This window comes from Lissotriton vulgaris, chromosome 1_2 (assembly GCF_964263255.1).
Source record: "Lissotriton vulgaris chromosome 1_2, aLisVul1.2, whole genome shotgun sequence".
NCBI classification, from domain to species: Eukaryota; Metazoa; Chordata; class Amphibia; order Caudata; family Salamandridae; genus Lissotriton; species Lissotriton vulgaris.
The window spans coordinates 96,722,285-96,745,722 of NC_141686.1; the positions used below are offsets into that span (position 1 = coordinate 96,722,285).

Sequence of the window (23,438 nt, forward strand, 5' to 3'; positions counted from 1 at the left end):
CAACACAGTGCCCCATTCCCTGCCTCCTAACCACCTCTCGGAGATTGGCGTTGCCGGTTCTGTCTGGGGTTGGATCAGGTCCTTTCTCAAAGCTCGAATGCAGTAGGTGTGGCTTCCTCCGTGTGCCTCAGCAGGTGGCTACTTGTGTCCCACAGGAGTCATCCCTTAGTCCCCTCCCATTTAACATCTACTTTAAGCTGCTGGTTTATCTAGCGGAGTCATTAGGGGCTAAAGTGATTGCCTACGCGGATGACAACCAGCTCCTGTTTTCTTGGGGAAGAGATGATGAATCAATCCTGTCCACGCAACACTGTCTAGCCGCTGTCTTCCATTGGCTGGCCCAGGCTCAGCTGAAGTGCAACGAAGGGAAGTCGGAGGTTCTCCTGTACGGGTCCTTTCCTGTTGACTTAAGAGAGGAGCTGTGGCCCCCTGGCTTTACCCTGCCTAGTGCAGGGAATAATGCTGCAAAAATTCTAGGGTTCTGGTTCTCTGAGAACCTGAATTTTTCCACACAAGTCAAGAAACTCGTTGGGACCTGTTTCGGCACCTTAACATCACTGAGAACGTTTCTTCCCTTTCTTCCAGGGCCTGCTAAAGAAACTGTGGTCCGTGCCCTGATTTTATCTCGCCTGGATTACGCTAATGCACTTCGTGGGCATTCCTGACTACCTCCTTAAGAAATTCCAGGTTGTCCAAAACACCGCTGCCAGACTCCTGTTAGGAATGTCAAATAGGTGCAGTGTGAGGGTTCATTTGCGCTGCCTGCACTGTCTCCCAGTGGAGTCCCGAATCCAATTCAAAATGCTGGACTGTTCCCATAAGGAACAGCGTCTAGGCTGATTTGCATATGGTTGGGTCAAAACTGAGGCGGCAGGGTGGACAACAACTGATGGATTGGGAAGCAGCCCTGAGTGGATGAGATTAATTCAAGTATTCCATCTATCACCTTGTTGTTTTTGAATCTGATGCCTTAGGTGTGCCAGCTAAGCCTATATGTGGGTACTGGGCTCACTCTGCCACTGGAACCAAGCTATGCCTGGCTGAAGACCCCTAACTAGAACAAAATCAATCCTAGGTTGCGTGTGTTCCGATTCAGGGAGTACTTGGTCTGGCAGTTTGGGCTGTACTGTTACCACGAGGAGCACGGTCAAGACTGATTTGTATATAACAGGGTCCAAATAGAGGTGGATTGGGATGCGGCTTGATCGATTGCAAGTGGCCGAGATTAATACAAGCATTCCATCCATTACCTTGTTGTTTTTGCATTCGATGCCCTAAGTGTGCTGGATATCCCCAGAGGCTCACTGTGCAGCTGGCACCAAGCTATACTTGGCTGAAGAGCCCTAACTAGGGCGAAACGGGTCCTAGGTTGTTTGTGTTCTAGTTCAGGGATGACCTGGCCAGGCAGGTCGGCTTCGGCTCTTCCCATGGGAACGAGGGTCAGGACTGATTTGCATATGGCTGTGTTCAAGCTAAGGTGGCATATTGGGAGAAAACTGATATATTGGGATACAGCCTTAGCAATTGCCAGAGGCTGAGAATTCATCTAGCATTCCATCCATCCCCTTGTTGTTTTTGCAAGAATGGCTTTGCAGCCTTGTTACTCTGAGAAAGTAGTTGTTTGTTTTTAGTTCTGTGCAGTCTCTCCCAACTTAATGTGTTTTATCCCTGGTAAATGAATTCTCAGCAGGGTTTTTCCTCCGTGGTGCAATATTTAAATTTTCCTTTCTGTTAAGTTTTTCTAAGTGTTTTTTATTTTTTTGCAGCAACTTTATGCAATTTTTTTCATATTCTGTCTTTCAGGACAACATTTTGTGCTATATTTTGTTTTGGGAACCTTCTATATTTATTTTATTTTGCGTTTTGCCCTGTAGAACTTTAAACGGTTTATGTATTCTTAGAATCTGAAATAAACAATACTCGGGCAGTAGAGCAGCTGGAAATTTTCAAACTTAAAATATATGGTCTACTACTTTAGCTGCCGTTGAAATTGATTTTAAGCCCTCAGCAGCATTTTAAGGCCTTTTAAGGCTCTCCTTGTATTTATGAAGTCCCTTTTACTGGAAAAGGGAGTGTCTTTGGTTTATGCATGCACTGTAAATGCCTCTTGATGCTGAAGGTGCGGTTACTGACAGTCGAGTGCTGAATTTACTGGAAACTTAGCCATACCACAATACATTTATCATAAAAAAGAAGGCCTGGAAATATCAAGGACTGACAGGAATGTCAGTAGTGTTGTGAAGTCCGCTTGGTTTGGTTTTCAGGAGCTCCGCCTCATGGTCCTATGATCTGTTAGAGGGCTCATTCCCATGGATCCTTTGTGGTCACTCTATGAAGCACATTTTTTGTTTTGTTTTGTTTAAGCCTTTTTATTTCACATTTTTCACATTTTACAACATAAATACAATCATAACAATGCCTATGCACTATGACCAGGTAACTTGCAAGTGTTAAGTCATCCAGTACCCTGCCGTAGAGAAGAGGGGACGGATGGGTTGTGTAGCAGAAGTTAAAAGTAGTCGCCTGAGGGTGCCTGCACAAAAGGCGCAACCGTGCTTAAAAATGTTAACTCTGGGTGGCTCGTGGAGATTTCAGACGCGGTGCATCTTAGGCCAAACTGTGGTTATAGGGTACAACAAAAGGAGGACAACTTAAGCAATGAGGGAGTCGCTAGAGACCTTCTGCCATGCCTAGTATAACCGGGGACGCCAGCGCTATCCGGACCTAATGACAACAGAATACTGAAAGGAGGGGGCCATATTGCTTTTTCTATGAAGCACATTTTAATAATGCCATCTGCCTCCGCCTGTAAACGTTGGATAGAAATATGAAGTTTTTTTAAATTACGTTGTATCCTGAGCTGTGGGTTGACTTTTAAGGGTCTTTGCTCTTTAAATATAAAAAACTATTAGGACATTGAAATGTTGAGAGCTCCATTAAAGGCAATGGAGTAAATGCCTGGTATAACCCCGGAACTCCAGCATTCAAATATTTGTCTTCATGTTTCTCCCTTTTTAATTTAGACCTTTCTGCCCTAAGTAGGTGGAATGTTCAAATAACCTTATAGCCCTTCTGCCTCAGGCTTTACTGGTTGTTAAAGGCAGTCTTCCTTGTTATAGGCCCGATAGTTCTGGTTCAGGGCCTTTAACAGTCAATACAGTCTATGGCAGCGGGCTATAATATCAGTGTGAGCAGGTGTTGAAGAGGTTTGAGCTGGTGAAAAGGTGCACTCGACAGTGACTTATGCTGATTCCTTTTAATTGAACTAATTTATCTTGACAAGTGTCATTAGATCACCTTTCTAGAGTTAACACCTTTAGTCTTCAGGTCACTGGCATCTGTAATCTAAATTGGAAGCGTTTTTTCCGTCTGGGCAAACTCCGGATCAGTGTCAGATTAACCTGGGAGAGAGTGAAGGGTTGAAAACATTGCCTGTTCCTACTTGTGAATTTAGTGAATTAGTATTAGGACGACGTGGCCTGCAGTTTATCCTTTTCATATTTTTCTAATATTAAAACATTGCTTTGAGCTGTCTAGGTTCACTGCATTAACCAGGCCTGCATTCTATTTTGCTGGCTATTCTTTACCACAGCTTTTCCTTAACAGCTTCCTGAAGCTTGTGACCCATCCATCTTCTTGTAAGTCCTCATTACTACGTTCGTTTCCCCCACTTTTTCTCTCCATTTTAATTGGCCTATTTATCTTGTCTAGTGAAAAACATAATTTCATTCTCCGGCTACACCAGGGTTACACCCTTCAATTGGAACAAGACGTTGTTTACTGTGGAATTATAGATTTAGCTTCCTTGAATTCATATAATGCACATCTGTAAAAGATGTCTTATTTTGGCTGCCAGTCCTCTTTGATGGTGTTTTGCATGGAACCATGCCAAAGTCGACTTTTTTGCTTGAGGGTTTTCCTACTGGCACTTTCTATTTCTGCCTTGTTTCAATAGTCAAAAGTGAAAGCACATGCAATTGTCAGAGAAGACCTACCATCCAATCAGGAAAGCAAAAGAAATGCTGTCCTAATATTCCTGCATCTTTTGAATGCCTGCTGCGCACTCTCATAAGCCATTCTCATGAGCTACCAAGTAGTTTCTGACATGAGGATTCCAGACACCCCAAATGTGGTTGTAAGCTCCAATCTGAGACCAAACTTATCGAGCCAACTGGGTAACCAGACATCTTATGGGTGGGGTGCCACAGGCCTCATCACCCACTTTCCTGCTCTTCGAAGTGTACATTAGGCTTTTAGTTAACTGTAATGAATTCCACCTTCTTAAATACCAAATATATGCATTTGACATCCTCCTGGGGATGAAGTGGGTCGTCCAAATTAAAATGGAAAGCAAAAAAAACAGTCTTGGTTCAAACAGAGCGAAAATAGAAATGCTACTGCAAGGACATCTCCCCCAAAACACATATTCAACACCTGGCCAATCTTCTTTGACTAGATACAGCGCAAGTGGCTATGTTCTGAAACCTAGAAGTTATACTTGTTGCTTTTGTCCTGGGGCTGCCATTAGCTTCTGGAACACACCGGTTTGTACGATATCAACAGGAACCGCTCGAGGCCACCCCTAGTGGGGTGCACTTCTCCAAATTTAAGGATACTATTTCTGGCCCACCGAACTAACCACCACTTCCGGTCTAATTCTACTTGACGTTTGAGTCCAGCCCTTCTTGCATAAAGAACTCGCCCTGACGAAGTTCCTAAAAGGCAAAAAAAGAGGAACGAAACACGTTGGCTGTGCCTATGCTTCATGAACACTTTGTTGAATAAAGAAGAAGATACTTAAAATTACTATTTCTGTTGACTTTATTTGAGTGCACCTTCCATTTTGTTCTTTGTATATCAATAATTTGCACATCCCACGGCAGTGGATGTTGGAAGAGATTGTACCACCCTAACTTAAGAACTAAATGATCCGTAGTGCTTGACCTGGTCTGCTGCCTTTGGTTTTAATCCTGAAGAAGTGTCCTGATCTTTATTGACTTTGGAGACACGAAACATGTCTATCTTTTGAGAGTAGGGCTCTTACAACTAGACACTTCACGACTAGGTTTGGCCCCTCTCCACCTTTTAATTAGGTAGTTTACCTACAGAATAAAGTTTGGATAGGACTAACTGACCGATTTTAAATCACGTTTCCCTACATCTACACACACTAGGCCCCTCACCCCCACTGCACCCACCGACAGGAACAAAAGATCCCCGATAAAGAGCCCCGTTTTCGGGTGCCCGTCTGGTATTGCAGCGCCGACCTGACGAGGGGCAAGCTCAAATGATGAAGCATGACACCTAGCTTGCTGGGTGTGTGAGAGCCCTAGTTCCACAAAGGAGAATTCCCTCTCCTTCATGCACACATTAGTGGTCCTTCCGTGACCCTACTACCGGTACCCATTACCCATATCTACTATCACAGAGGAACTCTGTACCACTTTTGAAATACAGTTAAGTTTGAAGCGTCAGACCCATGTGAAGTTGTCGAAATGCTACAAACTTTCTTGTTCTGGCAAGCGTTTTATGTGCCCATGGGATAATTATTTGTAGATGTCTTAGAAAGAGAAAGTAGAATAATACAGTTCTTCAGTTGTGCAAAGCATTTTAGTAATCTAAATTAACCCCAAGTTTTCTGCAAGCAAAATTAATAACACTGGAAAGACTAAACTGATAAAAACCAGAACTGATGACTTTGGAACTGGGAATCCAGGTTCGAGTTCAGGCTTCGGCTCAACTTAATATCCAAATCCCCCCCAAAAAGTAAATGGATCTGACCGTATGTGACATAGTTTGGTGTGCTCATTTAAAGTGTTCCTCTGCTATACACAAAAAACTGCACACACAAAAGTGTGGTGTGCTAAGGCTAGTTTCATTTATTTTCCAAACACACCTCTTATGTAAACCCTAGCCCTACACAGCTCCTAGATTTACCTTCTGTTCAATACCAACTCTGAATCCTACGTCCCTGGCATTCTCTTTCCACATATTCCACAGTGCATCAAACGTCAACCCATCCATACAGCAATATGTTGCTCCCAACTCCACATTTCTCACCATTCTAGGCCTAAGTCCCTTCAACTCACTACACAGCTTGTGTTTGCATGGGGTTATGACCATATTATTCCGTACATCCATAACATGTGAAATCATTCCACACATCCACCACCACTATAGCAGTGAACCTCGAACATCCAGACATGGCATGAAATACCGCCTTCAGAAAGCACAAATGAACCCAAGACTGCACACACTTTTTTCAAGACCGCTTACATCACACTGATAAACTCTGAAGACATTGCAACCATACATGCTCACTATAAAATATTCACACTTGTATTGTACCCAATGGCACTAGCTTTGCATGCCTTACCCAGCCCACATCAGTGGTTTCCTTCCTTTCAGAGCTTGCAGTAAAGCATGATCCAGGGAGCCCAGAGCTGTGCAGGCAACATAGATTCAATTTTTCAGAGAATAGGTCTATCAGCGTGGAACTTGGTGTATTTATTACACTCTGAACAGTAGTTCCACCGGGTTATTTTTTATGATGGATGATAATCCGAATTTCGGGGACTGCAGTTCATAAGTACAGTGTTGATTTAACAAAAAATCTAGCTAATATTTGGGCCAATGCACGGTGCTGTCGGTATCTCCTGTAGTGTATATGCAACAAAAACATGCATTAGCAAAAGACGACTATGGAATGTTATAAAGAATGTAATCGGATTAATACAAACAAATCTTTACAATTATTCAGTGCTCCTGTGATCACACTGCGTGCAACAATGTGCATTACAAACAGATTATTTGTATGTATTATATTGTTCAAGTGACAAAGTAATGTCTTTTACTGACGTGGGATGTCCTAGATTTTATAAGCTGGAGAACTTTTCACATTAGTGTCTCTTCGTTGAGAATTTAGTTTCAAAAGATGCCCGAGAGTCATCACCAGGACCAAATAGTTACAAACTAATAGAGTGATCATGAAGTTTAAAATGGTGGCCTGTGATGGTCCGATGAAAGAAGCCTGGGAATGAGGATGTTAAATAATTGCACCTTTTTTTTTTTTGAAAATTCTTTATTGTCAGGAATTCAGAAGAGATAGCAGTACGTCATTATGGCATTGCAGTAACATAACAGTAGCTTGTTCCCCAAGTGGGGATAGTACGCAACATAGAGTACAGTAACAGTTACCGTATATATGCACGGCCTAACAGTTGAGGTTAATAAACAAATATATGTAGCACAAGGCCCAGTGTTTCCCCTTCCTCGGATCCCCATCCCGCCCACATGATTCCAGGGCAGAAGGCTGAGTTTTCTCTCATAGAGCATGAGCGGGGGCTCATAAGTATAAAGAAATCCAAACAAAAAACCAAACAACCGTCATCTTGTTATCAGAGTCTGTATACATTCCTCTATACCTTCTCACATGCTTACGAAATCAGCATTGCGTTTAGAGTGGTAGAGCGTGCATTCCTCCTCCCGTCCCCTCCCCTGTGCATAGGTGTCCTCCATTGGCCACTAGCCATCCTCCTCCTCCGAGTCTGAGTCCTCACCCTCCGGCAAAGCCTCACAAGGGTCCCCTCTATATGCGTTCCATTTCAGCCATACCCGGTTCCATTTGCGGGGGCAGGCTCTCAATACATACACTGCTCTTTCCTTAACCATGAGAAGGTCCATATTTCTTGTCCACCCTGCCACCGTTGGTAACTCCGGAGCCCCCCATCTCTGTGCAATGTCACGTTTGGCCACCGTCATTGCTAGGGTGACCCACAACTGCTCATACCTGTTCAAGTCCGTTGGTTCCCAAATGTTCAGCAGGCACCTGCGAGGTTCCGGGAGTACAGACACATTCATGGCTTGAGAGACTGTTCGCATTATTTGACGCCATAGTTCCCTTATTTGTGGACATTCCCAAAATGTATGTAGGAGAGTCCCCTCCTCCCCGCATCCCCTAAGGCAGTACGGGTGTTGCGCCCTATGTATTCTGTGGAGCAGTGTGCGTGTGTAGTAGGTGCGGTGTAGCACCTTGAGCTGTATCAGGCGGAACCTGGCTGATATGCCCACCTCCCTTGGGGAGGCTAATGCCTCATTCCACTCTGTTTCATCCATATCGTTTAGTTCGGCCACCCATTTCTCTTTCAGTTTGTGTGTGGGATCTGGCGTGTTATTAATTAATTTCTTGTATGTGAGCGAGGTTGCTTTTTGCTCCATGTATTCGGTAAGCAGTCTATCCTCGAGGGGCGAGGACTCTGGGAGTGTCGTGTCTGGCGGGATTGCGCGCAGAAGTGCATGTCGAATCTGTACATAGCAGTATGTTTCGTTGGGCCCTAGTCCGTATTGTTGCTGAAGGTGTTGGAAGGGAACAACCGTGCCTTTGTCCCAGAGGTCCCCAACTACCGAGATCCCTATGTCGTCCCATCTCGCAAAGCCTTTGCAGGCCCTAAGGGTGCCCAGCGCCTTGGAGTCCCAAAGTGGCGTCAGCCTAGTGATCTTCCCCTTCCATCCCAGGCGTGCCTGTGCCGTGTGCCAGAGTATTGCTGTGTGGAATGTTGGGCCTAGCAGGGTCTTGACCTCCGTGTAATTATACAGTACTGAGAGCATGCCCTCAGTCCCCAGTTGTGACCAGTCTGCCTTGTATGCAGGGTCTTCTCTAGAAACGTGAATCCAGTGATTAATTACTTTAAGCTGTGACGCCCAGTAATACAACTGGAGGTTGGGTAGTGCGATACCTCCCTCGTACCAACTCTTCACCAGTTTTGCCTGTGCTATACGTGCCGGTCCGTTACCCCACAACAGGTTGGAGACCAATGCTGCTACTCGTCGGAAATACTGCGGGCCAACCAAATAGGGGGAGTTCTCCAGGACATACAGAAACCTCGGGAGAGCCATCATTTTGTAAAGAGCTGCGCGCCCCAGGAGGGTCAGTGGCAGCGAAGCCCAATATTGGACATCTGCACGCAACCGCTGCAGAGGCGGCTGCAAGTTTTCGTCATAGAACTGTTTAGCATCTTTTGTGACATAAATACCCAAGTATTTGAAAGAAGAGGCGGTCACTTTAAGAGGGCAGGTAGCCGGCAACACCGGAGCTGGGCCGGCAAGTACATATAGTGTCGACTTGGTCCAGTTCAGGGTATACCCGGACGCTTTACCATGTGCATCGCAGATCGCCAATAGGGCGGGTACCCCTCCAGTCGGGTCAGTCATGTACACCAACATGTCGTCGGCGTAGAGGGAGACCTTGTCTTCCCACCCGTCACTCCATGCGATTCCTCTAAATAACGGCGTCGCACGTAGCAGGATTGCCAGCGGCTCCAGCACTATCGCAAACAACAGGGGCGATAGCGGGCACCCTTGTCTCGTTCCTCTCCCTAGTGGAAAGGTTGAGGATATACGCCCGTTCGCAACCACCTGTGCCATTGGCCGGGTGTAGAGCAGCCGTACCCATGCCATATACAGGGGCCCGAAGCCCATGCGGGTTAGTACAGCAAAGAGGTATTCCCACTCAACCAAATCAAATGCCATTTTAGCATCTAAGGAAAGTATCACAGCCTGTTCCTGAAGTAGATGCGCCTTTGCCAACACCCCGTGGACCCTTCTCAGATTAAGTGCTGTGCTTCTATGTGGCATAAAGCCCGATTGGTCTGGGTGGATTAGGGTAGTGAGATGTTTGGTGAGGCGGCTGGCCAGCAGTTTCGCCAGGACCTTCGCTTCTGTGTTGAGCAGGGATATGGGTCGGTACGAGGTACAGTCGGTTGGTGGCTTAGACGGTTTCGGGATAGCCACAATGGTGGCCGTGCGTTGATCGATTGGGAGCAGTGCCTTTTGTAGGCTGTCGTTGAACATGTCTAGGAGGGGTTTGGCCAGGATTGAGTCCATCGCCTTGTACCACTCCACAGGAATCCCGTTCGGGCCCAGGGCTTTGCCGGACTGTAACGCCTGTATAGCCAATTGTACCTCTCCCACCGTGAGGTCTGCCTCAAGTTCCTGCTGCGCTTCTGGTGAGAGCACAGGGACATGGATGTTGCTAAGGGAGTCCATGGCTTCCCGCTCAGTGACTGGCCGTGCCGGCGTGTAGATGTTCTGGAAGTGGCAGGCTAGAGTTTGAATTATGTGTTCTGGGTGAGTTTGCAGTGTGCCGTTCGTATCGTAGAGTCCATGAATCCCTCTGTTGCTGCCACCCCGCTTGTCAAGCCATGCTAGCATCTTCCCGGCCTTATCGCCCACATCATATATTCTGTGTGTTGTACTCGCAAGGTGCCCTTTAGTGATCACGGTAAGGTGTGCCTGATGTTGCTGCTGGCGGAGCTGCAGTTCATGGAGCGTCTCAGGAGTGGGGTCTGTCATATGTGCAGTGTTTGCCGTGTGCAAGGCTACTTCCAAATTGGCCAGTGTGGCCCTCGATTCTCTCTTATGCCCAGTAATGGCCGATATGGAAGCCCCTCTGAGGACCGTCTTATACGCCTCCCACAGAATTGAGGGTGAGGCGACCGATCCAGTGTTCTCAGTGAAAAAGTGTGTGGTGGTTAATTTGAGCTTCTTCTTGATGCCAGGGACCTGCAAATAGTTGGGATAGATCGGGTATAGCCTACCCCGCTTACACTCCTTGGTGGAAATATGAAGGGAGACCGGGGAGTGATCAGAAATTCCTCGCGGCAGAATGTCAATACTATCTACAGAGCTCAGTCCAACCCCCAGAATGAAAAAGTAGTCGATTCGGGAGAGGGTGTTATGGGGTGCGGAGTAGTGCGTGTATTGCTGCGCAGCAGGGTTAAGGTGACGCCAAACATCCGTGAGGCCCATAGCAGATAAAAAGCCCGGGAGTGCCGCGGCTCCTCTCGGGCGAGCTCGCTGGGGAAAAGTATCCAGTAATGGGTCTGTGATGGCATTGAAATCGCCCCCTATGATCACATCTCCTTCGGGGAGATCAATAAGGAATCGGCTAAGCGCCGGTAGGGCTATAGCGTGTAGTGCGGGGGGGATGTAGACAGACACCACATTCACGGCCCTCCCCTCCCACTGGCCTGAGAGTGCTGCAAACCTGCCTTGGTCATCAGTTTTGTGGCTAGTGACCAGGAAGGGGGAGTTGTTTCTGAGGAGTATCCCTGTGCCCCTGGAACCCGAGGTAAATTCGGAGTGTACTGCCATGGTGTACCCACGCCTGTTCAGGGCCTTACAGGTGGTTCCCGCCAAATGTGTTTCTTGCAGCAATACTAGGTCAGACCGAGCACGCTTAATAGTTTGCATCACCAAACCCCTTTTTATTTTATCTCCCAACCCTCTGACATTCCAGGTGAGGAGCTTCAGTGGAGGCACCATCGTCGTTACAGGGGTACCCATCGCCGGTGTAGCTTGATCACGCTGTGCCATGTGTAGTTATGAATCGTGTTCCCCATTAGCAGGAGGAGAAGGGTGTCAGGTTGTGGAGGCGGTGCACGCCGCCCATAGAGTGCAGTGTATTCATGCCCTGTGAGGTGGCAATAAAGATGACGATGACCATGTAACTTAACTTTAACTTGAACTTCGTAACTCCCATCCCTCCACCCCCTCCCTGCTCCCCTGCACCACGGACGAGGTCCCGCCCGCATCCCCAACTTGGCAGAGTGCTTGTTTCCCCCCCCTATCTGGTCTTACTTGCTTGTGGGGTTGGTGAGTCCCCTACAGGCACCGGCCATAACCCGCCCTACTCAGTTCCATCGGCCCAAGGTCCCAAGTGTAGTGTTCAGCGTTTGATGCTTCCAGCGTTGTCATTCATCCCCTGCTAGGTTGACCTGAATCAAAGGGATCCCTTTCAAGATCGGAGTCTAGGCCCCCGGCTGCGCCCTGTTCAGTGGCCGGACTGGGCTCGCGGCGCTCCGGCGTTTTCTCTTTGCGGTGATCCTGGCGGTCCTTGCGCGGGCGTTGAGGCTTGCCTGCCGGTCTCCAGCCATCCAGCCATTCTCGTGCTACTTCAGGATTGTCGAAGAACCATGTCCTTCCCTCGGCCACAATCCGCAGTTTGGCGGGGAAGAGCATCGAGTAGGGTAGTTCCCTGTCTCGCAAAGTCTTTTTGACCGCATTGAAGGATTTTCGACGCCTTGCTACCTCGGCCGTATAGTCCGGGAAGAACGCCAGCGTGGAGTTCAGGATCTTCACCGGGGGCGCCACCCTGGCCGCCTGCAAAATGGCGTCCCTGTCTCTATAGTTAAAGAGTCTGGCCAGCACCGGTCGCGGTGTGGCCCCCGGTTGGGGCGTACCCCCGGGGACTCGATGAGCCCTTTCAACGGAGAAGAAGGCTGACAGTCCCTTAGGTTGCAATTTTGTCTTGATAAGGTCCTCTATGTACAGGTCCATGGCACCTTTTCCCTCCGATTCCGGAAGGCCTAGAATACGGACGTTGTTCCTTCTGGAGCGTCCTTCCTGGTCGTCCAGCTTTTCTTGCAGTAGTTTGGTTGTCTTTTCTAGCCGTTCCATCGCCACCTGAAGGTCAGAAGTGTCCTCAATAAGGGATTTCGTGACCACCTCTACTTGCGACACCCTCTCCGACATTTTTTTGAAATCTGCTCGCATCAGGTTCACCTCCGTGGAGATTGTGCCAACCGTCGCCTGGACGTCTGTGAGAGTTCTCATGATGGCTTCCAGTGTGACTTTCCCAGTCCCGTTGGTGTCAGAGGAAGCACCGGCTGAGTGCCGACCTGGTCCTTGTGAGTGGTTGTTATGGGCATAAGCAAACTTATCAAGTTTTGATTGCGTCGCAGTCATGCTCCTCGTATTCTTGCCCGTCATGATGGCGTGCTTGAATTCAGCGGAGAGGTTGTCCCTATGTTGATGGCGGCGTGCACAGGTCCGTACAAGTTCTCTCCTCCACGTGGGTCGCGCCGCCGCGCGTTATGGCCGCCGCGGCCGCCGGGCCGCCGGGGACCGGTGCCACCACGGGGAAGGCCGCCCTCCTATCCAACGGCTGTTCGGAGTAATGGTCAGTGCTGTGGTGGGACCGTGCCGATCCAGGCGTCGTCTGTCTAGTTGCGCCGTAGTGGAGCTCAGTGCCAGGCAAGGAGGAGCGGACGCCGGCCAATGCCGACCCCTCCCGGCCGGAGAAGGTGCGCTTCCGGTCGGCACGCCCCCTAACTCAGGGCCGGGGCTGCCGAGTCGCTGTAGGCCTCGCCTCGCTCTCGATGGATGGAGCACTTCCCGGCGTCGGATTTTCGCTGGAAGCGGCTCGTTATGTGCCGCTCGGTTCCCGGGGCCGATTTCACCCCTTCAGGCAGGTTAGTATACGGATGTGTGTGCGGATTATTGTGCGGGCCGGATTGCCTCGCGGAGCTCCCGGGTTAAGCTGCCGCCATGTTCGGCAGTTGGCCACGCCCCCCCAATTGCACCTTTTTAAGATGGTAAAATTAGTTGATTTTGTGAAGGAGAGGAAAAAAGGGGAGAAGAATAAGTGTATTAAATAAGAGATCGCAAAGACAATTGCAGTGTTTTGTGTGTGTATGTGTGTATGTATATATATGTATATATATATATATATATATATATATATATGAATTGCATTTTTTGTCAAAATAGGTCACTTTCACTATGCATGAGAAGATAAACTAGCAGGGTATTTTCAGTGGTAAGTAATCATCTTAACACCCAACGCCATTAAGATGTCTAATATCGATATTTTCCCCATTAAGGTGTGCTGATATGGTGAAAATACATTCAGTATTCCTTAATGAGAAGAATCATGCGAATGGTAGTCCTGTTCAACCCCATTCCTGCACAGTTTGCTCCTTAATGTCCCTGTACCTCTCAAAATCACTCTTCCATTCAGTCCCATGGAAAGCAGGACTCCCCAAATTATTTATACGAGTCTCCCAGCAAACGCTACAAGACAAGTAAGTGACTATAGAATAGTTATCCAGTGCAGTATGATGTAGGGCTCCTCAGGGCTGTACCCCATCCTGTCTTCTTTTTAACATTAATGTGCTCTCTCTAGCTCAACAGCCACATCAAAAGCATGTGCACCTCCAAATGTACAATGATGACACCCACATCTATAGTCAGCTGCATCATGGACCAGTGAACCAGTGCAGAATTGATAAGATGTTTAAACCATATGTTCTTTTGGATGAAGAATAGCTTCATTTGTATAAACCGAGCCAAAAACTGAGGCAGTGCCATTAGGAAGAGCAATTACAGTCCAGGTTACCTTTCATCTTGTTCCCCAACCTAAGTCCACGTTCTTAAACTATGGCAACTGTGAAAACCTAGGAATTTATTTAAATGTCTCCCAGTCCTCCAAACGAACCTCTGAGTTCAGCGGATGAAAGCCTTGTGGATGGTGTCTTTTGAAGAAACTCATTAACAGGTTATAGAGGCTCCAAAACCAATGTACTGACCTTTTTTAAGAGAGACTATTTCAGTCCTGACTTGGAAGCACATCACTGTTTAGTGAGGGTGAAGAGAATCCACGTTAAGAATCTCTGGGTTGTACACAAACCATATTTTAGGAAATCAGAGCAGTCCCTATTATTACCTATAAAACAAGGATACTATTATCCTCAACTATACCACCATAGCTCAAGAGATCTTTGCATTTATATCCACTCAAGACATTTATACATAATAAACCAACAATAAAATCAGAGTTATACACAATTTATTTTAAAATATACAAAGACAAATGTCGAATACAGTACCACAGTGCAAAAAATGTTAAAAACAAAATGTTTACGGTTTTTGTCAGCACCCTACCAATAGGTCAATGGTGCATACACAATTCATACATGAAAAAACAAAAAAAGCAAATCGCTATTAAAAACAAGTTGTCGACGCAGCGTTTCGGTTTCTATGATGACACCTTCATCAGGACAGGGTTCTATACAGTAAAGAAACACAGTATTAACAACAATAATTTTCTTGAAGACACAACTTTATCTACACCTGTTGTTCTTTAAAATTTTTCTTTAGTTTTTTCACACACATTTGACAATTAATAGACGCATTACAGAAAAGCATTGTGTCATGGGGAAAATTATTTTGCATGGGGTGCCAAGGTACATGGGAAAGTGGCAGCGTAATCTCTTGAGCTAAGGAAAGCGAAAGCGTTATATGCTTCCAGGTGACATGTTTCTAAACTCACAATACACCCAGGGGTAGTCCAAGACTATTCCAGTTTATATTATTTCTAAATATAGACAATTTTATACTTACTCTAACAGGGCGTACTCTTATAAAATGAGAGACGTCTTCCTCTTTTATTAATTTGAGGTAGTAGTCCTTAGTTCATCATAGGACATCAGGTACACAAATAGTGGTGGACGAGTAAAATATCTTTTAGTGTCTGAAACAATAAACACCATCCTTTATGCTCATATTGTAGTAGATATGAGGGTATATAAAAATTTTTTTTTACTAGTGCTCAAGGGTCAGTCAATTACCTTTGCTATACACTGGATTTTCCTGTTCGTTGAGGAAAAAGGAGCCACCGATATGAGGGACCTTTGTATAGGATTCCTTAAAAAATATAGAATAAGGACCATATCAATTTGGATTACAATTGGGAGAGTAGGAGTTTACTCATTCACCTTTCACTCTGCTCGGCGGGGTTTTTTTTGTATTACCACCTTAAGTAAAACATATATGAGATATAGAGTTGCTATAATAAACGGCCAATATTCCGCACACGTCAATTTTAATTACATCTGACCGTGTCGGATTAATAGACCGGCAAGCAGAAAATAAAAGCTTCGTTAGATAATGCAATTTGCCTAGTCCTTCTAAGGAGGTAAATATAGGTGCTAATGAATTAGGAATCGACTAAAACCACTACTGATATATACACATATATGTTTTACTTAAGGTGGTAATACAAAAAAACCCCCGCCGAGCAGAGTGAAGAAACGTAATCTGCAACTTGGTTTTAATTACATAACAAAACCTGAAGGCATCCAGCCACGGCTCACACTCCGGACTGATCCCTAAAAACACAGGGTAAGCAATATATAATGGTAAAGGTGAATGAGTAAACTCCTACTCTCCCAATTGTAATCCAAATTGATATGGTCCTTATTCTATATTTTTTAAGGAATCCTATACAAAGGTCCCTCATATCGGTGGCTCCTTTTTCCTCAACGAACAGGAAAATCCAGTGTATAGCAAAGGTAATTGACTGACCCTTGAGCACTAGTAAAAAAAATTTTTTATATACCCTCATATCTACTACAATATGAGCATAAAGGATGGTGTTTATTGTTTCAGACACTAAAAGATATTTTACTCGTCCACCACTATTTGTGTACCTGATGTCCTATGATGAACTAAGGACTACTACCTCAAATTAATAAAAGAGGAAGACGTCTCTCATTTTATAAGAGTACGCCCTGTTAGAGTAAGTATAAAATTGTCTATATTTAGAAATAATATAAACTGGAATAGTCTTGGACTACCCCTGGGTGTATTGTGAGTTTAGAAACATGTCACCTGGAAGCATATAACGCTTTCGCTTTCCTTAGCTCAAGAGATTACGCTGCCACTTTCCCATGTACCTTGGCACCCCATGCAAAATAATTTTCCCCATGACACAATGCTTTTCTGTAATGCGTCAATTAATTGTCAAATGTGTGTGAAAAAACTAAAGAAAAATTTTAAAGAACAGGTGTAGATAAAGTTGTGTCTTCAAGAAAATTATTGTTGTTAATACTGTGTTTCTTTACTGTATAGAACCCTGTCCTGATGAAGGTGTCATCATAGAAACCGAAACGCTGCGTCGACAACTTGTTTTTAATAGCGATTTGCTTTTTTTGTTTTTTCATGTATGAATTGTGTGTGCACCATTGACCTATTGGTAGGGTGCTGACAAAAACCGTAAACATTTTGTTTTTAACATTTTTTGCACTGTGGTACTGTATTCGACATTTGTCTTTGTATATTTTAAAATAAATTGTGTATAACTCTGATTTTATTGTTGGTTTATTATGTATAAATGTCTTGAGTGGATATAAATGCAAAGATCTCTTGAGCTATGGTGGTATAGTTGAGGATAATAGTATCCTTGTTTTATAGGTAATAATAGGGACTGCTCTGATTTCCTGTTTCTTCTCTCTCCTCGTCCCGTCATTGGATATGTGAGGAGACCTCCCTTTCTATTTTTTTCAAACCATATTTTACCCTTAAAATGTTCTCCCAATATTACCCACACATAACCTGAAGACCAACGGCAAACGTCTGAAAGCTGAGGGTTGAATTCCAAGGACCTAGATTGTGGAATGCCCCAACTTCGAGATCCAAACCAAACTTTGAGGAACTTAACATAACAGAACTTTTCTGGCTTTCCTACATCTCAACTCCAGTTTCTTTGTATTGCTAAAAAGAATGTAAGAGAGCCCGGCTTCAGTGATTTGAATCTTAACTCCCTGTTATTATGTTTGTACTTTTCATGATCCAGCATTGGCAATCTTGAAGTGACTGCACCCCTAATGCAGTGCTTTACAGAGCTCTCTAAATAATTAATCTAGCATTTGGGCACTTGACAAACAGTCACCTTCTTGCGCTTTCACCAACTTCATGGCAATCTTATAAGTTAATTTCAGGAAGACGCAAATGTTTGCTTATCCTTTTAAACCTTGCTGGTCTTACACCCAAAGCTTCAGGAGAAAATCAACTGCCACCATAGCAGGGAAGCTTCAAGAGTGTGTGTCTTCCTCTGGAGGGGTGAAGGTGTTTCTCTGTGCCACGCCAGTGGCTGCCAGCTAAAGCTTAAATTGGACCTGTGAGAGCATTTCATTGCACAGCATGAATTAGTCTCATTAATTTAGGTTTTGCATTATTTCACAAAACTCCACAACATTGTACTTGCCAAAATACAGGCGCTCAGAACAAAGGTTATTAAAGTTATACAGTTTAGTGAATATTAGGTTCCCCTCTGGCACCAATGGCTAAGTAAGCGGTTCAGTTTTTTTTTGCATAAACTAATTGAAGTCCTGAACCAGATTAATTATGTCCGTGTATGTGGTTGTATTTAGTCATGCTAACTATGCCACTTTATTTTTATATTCAAAGAAGAATTTCTAATTATGTTTTTTCTTCGTGCAGTGTTCTGTCCTATGAGGAATTCAAGGAACGGACTCAAGAGGCAGCAGGTCACACCAATGGATGGAGTAGGGTATGACATGATGATAGTATCTTTCTTTACGTTGTACCTAGAGTACTTGCTGTAATAAAGTCTCTGCTTTTTACGAAAGTGGCCTATACCATTTAGGGATAGTGTTATTAAGGGATAAAGTGGGGAGATACGTGCTAAGAAACTTAAAAAATTGGGCAGTGGCTACATTTTATTGGCATCAGAAACTTTTGGTGCTAGCCTCCGATCTTGAACAATGCAAAAACGTGGTTTATGCCAGGTATTATTGACATGGGTGGTTTATCTATACATCTGACTATATGGAAGCTCATCTACTGTGCTGCCCGTACTACTAGAAAATGTTACAAGGCTACACATGGTCAGCTAAATTGTTCATGCTTATCCGTTTGAATATTCACTGTTACTATGAGTAATGCGAATTTCTGTTGAGTACTTCTACCTGCAGATTCCTCACCTTTTCAATATCCCAGGTATTAGACTGGATCCAGAAACTTAGGTGGTGCAGGATTCACATGAGCACTAGAAGCCACGTCGTGATGTCACCGGAGCCATAGAGCGCCCACCCCAGGGTCCACATGTCAGCTCCCCTTTTTCCGCTCCTAAATTGTTCCAGGGCTCCCTCTTTAAAATACTCCGGTCTGTCATTTTTAGGTCTCACCTACGCAGCGTGCAAGCGCTGCTTAGGAGGGACCTCTCGTCATCTCTCAGGACTTTTGTCAAACTCGTGCATGTTTTGCACTGTTCTCTTTTGCCACTCGTGCACGTTTGGCGTTTCCATTGCAGCAGCGAGCAGTGGTGCCATCTGTTACCAATTATCGCTCTTGCCTCTGCTCGCTCCCGTAAGGTAAACGCTAAACGTGCATGAGTGGCAATAGACAACTGTTGGCGCATGGCTGCGTGTCGCTTTCAGGGCTGCGCTTGTCTTTTAGCGCTTGTTCTTTTAAGTCGACATTCCATCTGACACCTTGTCAGTTTGTTTGCTGTTTGCATGGGCTCCCATCTTATTGTTATTACTATTACATCTTGAGCCGGTCTGTCTTACTATTGTTTGTTTTTGCCAAGCTCTCTCTGGAGAACAACGAGCGGCTGCCAGGTCAAATATAGTAAATAAATGACATGTAAAGTGGGATTTCCACGCGTTCAGTTTAAGATATATCTGACATAACCCAGATCGGAATACCATGCTAACTACTGTGGCTTGTGATAGCGTCCGGACTCCTGATCAAACAAAAGGTCAATTACGCTAGACTGGACCATCGAACTTGGGCACGTGCACGCTTTTCCTTTTTATTGTGTCTCCTGTAAAAAGAACAGGCAGGGTAGTACGACACGTGGACCCATCAGAACAACAGTCAAAGAGCCTTCTGTGAAAACCTGGTACTCCTTGAGCTGTTGCTGACGCCCTGCACACTGCATCAACGAAATGTTTTACACCCTCCCTCCCCCATTTCCACCCCCCCCCCCCTCTCTCGGCTTCGGCACTGACTCTCATCCACCTGGTAGGTTTCCTTTCTATAAACTTTTATTCAAGCTGTTATATGGAGAAACAATTACACCAGTGGTTCATTTGTAAAACAAAGTGTCAGGGCTCTCCTTAGGAGGCAGCGCTAACAGGAGAAAGTGTGCTGGTGTAAACTGCCTCCTGACTAGAGCCCCGGAAAGCACCTGCTCAAATTAAGCACTGTATTTACAACTAGCTTGTCTCCTTTCTGGTGAAGAATTGGCTTGGTAGTTTAGTCTGCCCTGTTCCCATGATGCACTGGGCCAGGGACAGACTGATTTGCATATAGCCAGGTTCTGAGCTGGGATGGGGCAGTGAGATAAATAACGGTGATGGATCAAGCCCTGATCTTTGGACTGGGTAAGAGTGGTCTGTTTAACTCAGACACTCTGTTCATCACCACCCCCTTTTTGTAAATCGTTTTTGGCCACTATAGGTGTGGCAGGGTATACTCAGACATGAGTCCCTTTCTCACTGCTCCATCAGGATTCAAGCAAGCCGGGCCGAAGAAGGCTGAAATGCCAGAAACCGGTCCCCGGTAGCTTGTCTCCTTTCTGGTGAAGAATTGGCTTGGTAGTTTAGTCTGCCCTGTTCCCATGATGCACTGGGCCAGGGACAGACTGATTTGCATATAGCCAGGTTCTGAGCTGGGATGGGGCAGTGAGATAAATAATGGTGATGGATCAAGCCCTGATCTTTGGACTGGGTAAGAGTGGTCTGTTTAACTCAGACACTCTGTTCATCACCACCCCCTTTTTGTAAATCGTTTTTGGCCACTATAGGTGTGGCAGGGTATACTCAGACATGAGTCCCTTTCTCACTGCTCCATCAGGATTCAAGCAAGCCGGGCCGAAGAAGGCTGAGATGCCAGAAACCGGTCCCCGGTAGCTTGTCTCCTTTCTGGTGAAGAATTGGCTTGGTTGTTTAGTCTGCCCTGTTCCCATGATGCACTGGGCCAGGGACAGACTGATTTGCATATAGCCAGGTTCTGAGCTGGGATGGGGCAGTGAGATAAATAACGGTGATGGATCAAGCCCTGATCTTTGGACTGGGGAAGAGTGGTCTGTTTAACTCAGACACTCTGTTCATCACCACCCCCTTTTTGTAAATCGTTTTTGGCCACTATAGGTGTGGCAGGGTATACTCAGACATGAGTCCCTTTCTCACTGCTCCATCAGGATTCAAGCAAGCCGGGCCGAAGAAGGCTGAAATGCCAGAAACCGGTCCCCGGTAGCTTGTCTCCTTTCTGGTGAAGAATTGGCTTGGTAGTTTAGTCTGCCCTGTTCCCATGATGCACTGGGCCAGGGACAGACTGATTTGCATATAGCCAGGTTCTGAGGTGGGATGGGGCAGTGAGATAAATAACGGTGATGGATCAAGCCCTGATCTTTGGACTGGGTAAGAGTGGTCTGTTTAACTCAGACACTCTGTTCATCACCACCCCCTTTTTGTAAATCGTTTTTGGCCACTATAGGTGTGGCAGGGTATACTCAGACATGAGTCCCTTTCTCACTGCTCCATCAGGATTCAAGCAAGCCGGGCCGAAGAAGGCTGAAATGCCAGAAACCGGTCCCCGGTAGCTTGTCTCCTTTCTGGTGAAGAATCGGCTTGGTAGTTTAGTCTGCCCTGTTCCCATGATGCACTGGGCCAGGGACAGACTGATTTGCATATAGCCAGGTTCTGAGCTGGGATGGGGCAGTGAGATAAATAACGGTGATGGATCAAGCCCTGATCTTTGGACTGGGTAAGAGTGGTCTGTTTATCTCAGACACTCTGTTCATCACCACCCCCTTTTTGTAAATCAAATTAAGCACTGAACAGTCCCTCTCATCTTTCCCAAACCCTTTCCACCTTTTACTAATTTTAATATCATTGGACACCACTCCTTCGCACCCAACCTTAGAGCTACTCTTCCATAAAGTTACAACTAAGTGGGCTCGTGCATCGCCGCCCCGTCATCTCGAGTGTCACACAATTCAAAACGTTCCAGAATGTCCAAGTACCTCAGTCTCTGTGGGCTGTGGAGCCACTTAAATCTTTCAGTACGGTAAGAAAGCAACATTCCACATTGTTTTCGAAAGGTATGCTCCTGTCCCTGGGCCATTGTGCTCAGTTTTTCCCAGGAGCCCCAAAACCTCTGCCACCATGCATTCTCAGACAGGATTACTGTTGCACCTAGTCAAAATCACGTTTGGTTACAAGCAGCAAACATGACAGTTTCCCCCCACAGAGTACACTCCAGATAATATTCTGCTTCATAGATTCCTCCCAGCAAAATCTACCCGCGCAAGGGACCAACTTAGAGCCACTAAATTCAAACAATTAACTGATATGCTAATCTGTATAATGTGATGGTCGCAGCTGAAATCTTGAGTTAGCTATTCATCCTTCCATGGTTAATGAAATGAGCAGCATGCATCAATCTGAAAGAGACACGTTAGTGATAGATTACTTACCTTAGAATATCCCCAGGCATCAGACTGGATCCAGAAATTTTTGCGTAGCAATACCCCTGCGCGTCGTCCGCGGCTCCGCGTCCGTCGTCGGCGTCGTTAGCGCCGGAATGACGTCGTCGGAGTACTTAGATGCCGCCCATGCGCGCTAACGTCAGTTCTTCTTTTTTCCGCGCCAGCTAGCGCAGATCCGGAGAAGCTCTACCCCTAGTAATTTTTTGACTGAACTTTTTGATCATTTCTTTCCTCGAGTCTTCGACTCTATCGGTGCTGGTAGGGATGTCCGGGTTCAAACCCTGTTCGAAGTGCGACCGACTGATGTCGGTTACGGACCCCCATCGCCGGTGCCTGAAGTGTTTAGGCCTCGACCATGACAACCGCACCTGCTCCGACTGCCGGGCCCTGACGTCTAAGGCTATGCGGGAGCGGTCCCGCAAGCGACTGAAGCTCCGGCAGACGGCCCGTGCTGTTCCAGGTCCCGGTCCCGGTCCCACGGGAGGCCGAGGGACCGGTCGCGGGGTCGGAGTCATCGCAGCTCCGGGAGTGGACATCGGTCGTCCGGATCCAAGTCCTCAGGTAAGAGGCATGAGAGGTCAGAGAGACGTCATCGTTCCTCCGACCCCCCCCCGACGCTCGCACGATGCGGCCGGGGGTTCGGGCGACACCGCCCACGCGGCTCAGAGGGAGTCGCAAGTGTCGCCGCCTGCCTCACACTTTCGGCTCCCTGGGCACGGTGCGACGCCGGAGGAGATCGAGCGGTACCTCATGGCCATGAGGTCCCTCCCTCCTCAGTCTGGTTCCGTGGCGCCTCCGGGCCCAACGGTCCCGGCTGGAGGCCCTTGCGGGTTGGGTGTTTCGGCCCCGACGCCGCCGGCGACTTCAGTCCCGGCGCCGCAGGACCTCACCGGATCCGCTTCCGGATTGTCGCCGGTAGACCTGACAACTCACTGGCGCCGGCCCCACGGGTATCGCCCCCTGCGCCCACTGTGGACAACGTCCCCAATGTTCCCTTCGGTCCAACTCTGGCGCTTCCGACGGCCTTTGGAGATTTTTATTTCCATGAGGAGGCCCTGTCTGTTAATCCTGTTTTACAGGAGACGGGTGACAAGGGAGATTGGGAGGGATCTGAGGAACCTCTGGCACTGGAGTGCCAGTCTCAACAGGACTGGACATATGAGCTTGGGGAGGCCAGTGGTATTGACACTTCGCCAGACACTGGATTTGTCTCCCCTCCAACCGTGGCTTCGGAGGAGAAGTCTACTTACAGTGAAGTGTTGACGAGGGCGGCCAAGGCCTTAAACCTTGAGCTCCCTGTCGCGGCCGTGAGGACTAACCTCCTCACTGAGGTCCTCAAACTGCAGTCAAGCTCCAGCGA

General features: G+C 46.6%; 1 protein-coding gene across 1 annotated transcript in view; it reads left to right on the forward strand.

The window, feature by feature from the left end:
* The window catches only part of BCL2L13 (BCL2 like 13), a 482,186-nt gene that overhangs the window by 266,616 nt on the left and 192,132 nt on the right, over positions 1–23,438 (forward strand). Inside the window, exon 5 of the mRNA XM_086952898.1 lies at positions 18,061–18,130. Within this exon, the coding sequence (XP_086809024.1) occupies positions 18,061–18,130 (70 nt within the window). The remainder of the gene's footprint in view (positions 1–18,060; positions 18,131–23,438) is intronic.